Source organism: Limulus polyphemus, unplaced genomic scaffold (assembly GCF_000517525.1).
Source record: "Limulus polyphemus unplaced genomic scaffold, Limulus_polyphemus-2.1.2 Scaffold585, whole genome shotgun sequence".
In the NCBI taxonomy this organism is placed as follows: domain Eukaryota; kingdom Metazoa; phylum Arthropoda; class Merostomata; order Xiphosura; family Limulidae; genus Limulus; species Limulus polyphemus.
Genome location: NW_013666195.1, coordinates 291,898 through 297,361, shown reverse-complemented (window position 1 = coordinate 297,361; position 5,464 = coordinate 291,898). Strand labels below are relative to the sequence as shown.

The window sequence follows — 5,464 nt, the reverse complement described above, 5'->3', positions numbered from 1 at the left end:
ACTATCTATAGTATAAAAATTAGGGTTAACTCTCTTCGAAAACCCGAGAGCAAGAAAAAAGAAGATTGGGTAAATACTTTATTTCTTGTTTTTCATATTTATTCTTTATTTCTTAATTTAAAAGTAACTAAAATCTAAAAATATGGATCTTTTTAAGTTATTTAAGACTAGATTAGGTAAAATAAGTAATAATAATAATAATATAATTAAAATGGTTTATGAAGCAAGCATGTGAGTAGCTTGTGGGTAATGTAATTCGCTATTGTAATGTGAGTTGCATGTTCCTCAAGTGATTTACAACTTATAATGGCACGTATAGTAGTTAGACACAGTTCAAAGGACAATAAAATAATAAAATTTAATTATAACTAGATGTATAATGTTACGAACTTAGAGCTACTTAGAATAAACGAATGTAGTTTCATGTTACAATTTTAAGTCATTCTAGAAAGAAAAAAAGGGTAATTTAGGTTTATTTAAATTTTTTATTTGGTGATTAAGAGGTTGGTCGAATTGACCGATCCCGTTTTCAGATACGATACAGAAAATAACAGATAAGCAATAAAGTTTTGCTGCAAAAAAAAAACAAAAAAACGTTTGAAATGCATTTAGGAAGTCTTAGGGTTTACACAAAGGAAATTTGAGATTTTTGAGATGAAATTTTAACATGAAAATTACTTTGCATAAGGACTATTCAAAACAAATACTCAATATATTAATGGACAAATCTTTATTTTATTTTATTAAAAATACTTCACTAAAAATATTTTTTGTATGTGAAAGACATAATATGAACTGAAAGATGTCCAAAGTTTGTGAATATATACACATTATATTGAAAGTTAGAAGCATTAAATCTCTAAAAACTTTAATATTTTGTGTATAAAAAGTTAATCATTTAAGCTTTATCTGACAAGGAGCACATTTGATTTCTTCTATTAAACTTCATTAAATTGGTGCAACCACTTCTTTTCAACAACTTGGAACATCAAAGATAGACAACTCTGCTTTATAAAAAGGAAAAAATATGAATAGATAGTTCAATATAATTAGAAAAGTTATTACTCATCAAAAATAAAGAAAAGAAGATGGAAAATATTGTAACTTTTGAAATGATAATAATGTTTGAGGTCATGGCCCTTCATGAGGTAGTGCCTAAAATCACTGTAAAAACTAAATCAGAAAGAAGTGTTTTTCTTTATTTCTGACCTGTAATTATTTTTTTCCAAACTGGTTCTGGCTAATTTGAGAAATGATTTAGTATAGGGACTTCATTTATATTATTACTTATGTGTTGGAAGTGTTTACTGAACTGTGCATTTTATATAACATTTAGATAAATGAATAATGTAAAGTTCTTTAATGGTTACAAATGTTATGATGTTTGTGGAAAAGCCTATGACCGTGATATCAGTTTGCATAAAATTGCATATCTTGCATAGTGGTTATTCTCATTTCTTAATTTATTTGTAAGCTCTCTTCCCTGTTACTTTATTTGATGCCGAGATGATTTTCTAATTTTTGTTCAAACTTACATCCACTGTACTATACTTCTTCAAGGACTGTGTAAACCTTGAAGAACTGTTTATCAGCCTGAAAGCTTACAATTTAATGGATATTTCGTTTCTTAGCACACATTAAAAGACCAGTTCTTAATGATATTGGAATAGTTACTTTCAGTAAAATAACATTTTTAAATAGCAATATTGTGGCAGATTTTCAATTACACTAAAGGTTAATGTTTCTTAATTTTGTTCTTACAAGAAAGTAAAGAAATTGTTGTACCTTGACAAGAAATTCAACAACATATTTGAGAAGCTGATAGTTATCTTCTGGTAACCTTTGCAGTATCAAAGACTTGGCAACAGGGAGTTTCTCAGTCTGCTCCAGTTCTGTTTGCAGAGAGAAATATTACTATTGCTGATGTTACTTCAATGTTCTAGTTTTGAAATGAAAATACTATAGCAAACAATAAGGTATTGATATGTTTTGTGATATTCATGTTTAATTCATTGTACCATATATTTTCATCATTCTGGCAAAAATCTTTGAATATTAATGTAAGATTTTAAAGTCCAAAACCTTTATATTATTTAAGCTCACTTCATACTCCAGTATTTTGGGGTAAATAGGAAGAATAGAATCAGATTATGCTACCCAGGGGCACAGGTGGAGGATATAACTGACAGAGCAGGAGATATAATTAGGGGGCAAGCAGAGATGCAGTTTTTGTGGTGCATGTAGGAGATAATGGTGTAGGGAAAGGTAGGTCAGAGGAGCTAACTAATAAGTACAAGGGGATGATAGAGGCACTTAAAGAAAAAGGCCATAACTTAATTTTGTCAGGGATACTGTCTAGAATTAACAGTGGAGATAAAGTTATAAGTAGGTCAATTGGGCTAAATGCTAGACTTAGGTTAGCATGTTAGAATGAGCAGATTGACTGGTTGGACTTGTGGGATCAGTTCAGTGGAAGAAGTGAGAATTTTGGAATGGATGGTTTACATTTAAATAAAATAGGGGCCGGCTTGTTTGCTACAGCTACTAACTCAGCTGTAAGGGAAGTTTTAAACTAGGACTAAACAGTGGTGAGGGCCAGGAAAAAATAAATGAAAAAAGAACAAAATGCAGAGAAAAGTTTAGCATAGTAAATGAGTATAGAAGTAGTTATAAGGGTAGGCTTAATTGTTACTATTGTAATGCTTGAATAAGAAACAAAACAGATGACTTTAGAGCAGTGGTAGGAATGGAGGATTTTGATATAATGAGAATAATGAAACATGCTAAGTGTAGATGATTTTGATGACAGAAATTTCTTTTACAGGCTATCTAATAGGGATAGTGTATTAAAGAGGGGGGAGGAGTAACTTTATATGTAAAATGTGAGTTACATCCTGTTGAATTGAGAATATCAAAGATAATGGTAAGGAGACTGAATCCATTTGAATGTCGATTAGTGGATATAAAGGGAAAAGGCTTTTAGTAGGAATTTGTTACAGACCACCAAAAGATACTGATGAAATTAGTGAGAAACTTTACAATGAGATTAAGAGAAAGAGGAAAAAGACTTACAAAACAGATGACTGGAAGGGAATATTGAACTAGACCTATCACAGCAGTTTTACTGGGGAAGCCAAACCCAAAGACTGTCAGAAATACTTCTATGAAGGCCAAGGGTTGACATTTCAAGGTAGGGCAGAAGGTTTTAGTTCTGCTACCCACAACCAACAACAAACTCATCTGGCAGTGGAAAGGACCTTTTGCAGTAAAGGAAGTGGTCAAAAGAATGCATTATAAAGTGAAAGTGAATGGGACGACCAAGGTCTTCCATGCCAATCAGTTGAAGAGATGTAGCTATTGAGGTACAGATACATATGGATTGCAGGTGTGGCTGTCATAGAAGCAGATACTGAAGACAACGAATTTGTTATAGAACATAAAGACCTACTAGGCCCAAGACTATTGGGTGGAGATGAGGTGTACAAAGATGTCAACATAAATGAAGAACTGACTGGTGAGAAGAAAAAAAGAGGAACAAAATCTACTGTGTCAGTATACAGACAGATTAGATAATACAGAATATATATTATTTTAAAACGAGTGGAGTGCATGCTATCTGTTTATTGTTCGAATTTATCACCAACAAGTCACAGACACCAACTGTAGAAGAATCCTTAGCCCGCACCCATATACATATATATATTTAAAACCCTGACAATCTGGGTACAAGTGATCATTGCTCTATTAGGTTTAATGTCTTGATGCATATGGAGAAAGGAATAATGATATTTTGGGTTATACAAATTTCAAAAAGGCAAATTTTGAAAGGCTGCGACAAGAATTATCTGTTGTGAATTGGGCAGTTGATTTATTTGGAGACACTGACAGGTGTGGAAAATTTTTAAAGATAAGTTTTTATTTATTCAAGGTAAACATATTCCTTATAGAAAGAAAATGGTAGATGCAAGTAAAACCACGTTGTCTCACAAAGAGTATAAGAGATAAAATCAAAGAAAAGCATTATAAATTTAAGAAATTTAAATTGACTGGGATGACAGAAGATTTAGAAGATCAAGAATGTTGGTGAAACGGGAAATTAGGATATCAAAAAGGATTATGAGAAAAGGTTGGCTGAAAATGTAAAAATTAACAGTAAGGATTTCTTTAAATATATTAAGTGTAAACAAAATGTTAGGATGGGGGTAGGATCCTTGAGGGATGATAATAGAAGTCTTGTATCTGATGATTATGAGATGGCTGGGTTATTAAATTCTGCTTTTTCTTCAGTTTTTACTAATGAAGAAATAAGCAGTATTCTACATCTTGAACAGTTGATAGATGGAAACGATATCTAACAAGATGACTGCATTAATTCTGAGCTGGTTAAGAAAAAATTGGGTAGTTAAAGAATGATAAGGCTTCTGGGCCAGATAATATTTCTCCAACGGATTTGAAGGAGGTTAATGATTAGATATGTGAGTTACTTGTTACTATTTTTTGTCAGTCCTTGAATTGTGGGCAGGTACCAGAGGATTGGAAGTTAGCTAATGTAACTCCTCTTTTCAAGGGAGGTAATAAAAATTGTCCCAGTAATTATAGACCCATTAGTCTTACATCAGTTGTGGGAAAAGTTTTGGATACCTTTGGAAAGTCTGATAAAAGATGCTTTGCAAAGTCATTTAACAAAATTTAGAATTTCATTGGATAGTTAACATGGTTTCACTAAGGGAAAATCTTGCCTTACAAATCTTTTGACATTCTTTGAAAAGGTTACTGTTTTGTTAGATGAGAGTAAGAGTGTAGATTTGATGTATCTAGATTTTCAGAAAGCATCTGACAAGGTGCCACATAAAAGGCTTGTAAAAAATAAATTATCTCTATAGGTGTGGGGGATGAGTTAGCAAACTGGATAGAAGAGTGGCTGGGTGGAAGAAAGCAGAGGGTTGTTACAAATGGAGTTCAGTCAAACTGGATTAATGCCACAAGTGGGCTACCTCAGGGCTCAGTCTTAGTACCTTTGCTCTTTTTGATTTACATCAATGATATAGATGAAGGAACGGTCAATAAATTATTTAATTTGCAGATGATATTAAGGTCTTGGGTGTTGCTAGCTGTGAGGGGATGCTGCTGATTTACAAAAGGATTTAGATCATTTAGTGAGTTGGGTAAATAAATAGCAGAAGGATTTTAAATATAATAAATGCAAGATAATGCATGTGGGTTACATTATTTTAATTATAAGTATAATTTGGATGGGAATAACCTTAACAGTGTCATGAAAGAAAGAGATCTTGGTGTGATAGATAATCAGTCTCTAAAGCCACCCAAACAGTGTGATGTTGCTAGTATTAGGGCAAATAATATTTTAGGTTGTATCTACAAAAATATTGAATATAAGTCTAAGGAGGTTATATTTTCATTGTATAGGTCACTGGTTATGCCACATTTGGAATAGTGTGTTCAG

At 32.2% G+C, this 5,464-nt stretch overlaps 1 protein-coding gene across 2 annotated transcripts in view; it reads right to left on the bottom strand.

Moving 5' to 3' along the window:
• LOC106459280 (rho GTPase-activating protein 1-like) overlaps positions 1 to 5,464 on the bottom strand; it is a 44,629-nt gene that overhangs the window by 14,335 nt on the left and 24,830 nt on the right. Inside the window, exon 12 of one of the 2 annotated variants that reach the window (XR_002610548.1) lies at positions 1,786 to 1,914. Coding sequence is in view for 1 of the 2 variants with exons in the window: in XM_022385727.1 (XP_022241435.1) it covers positions 1,786 to 1,892 (107 nt within the window). In the remaining variant the exon portion in view is untranslated. The remainder of the gene's footprint in view (positions 1 to 1,785; positions 1,915 to 5,464) is intronic. The other variant, XM_022385727.1, reaches the window with a different exon arrangement.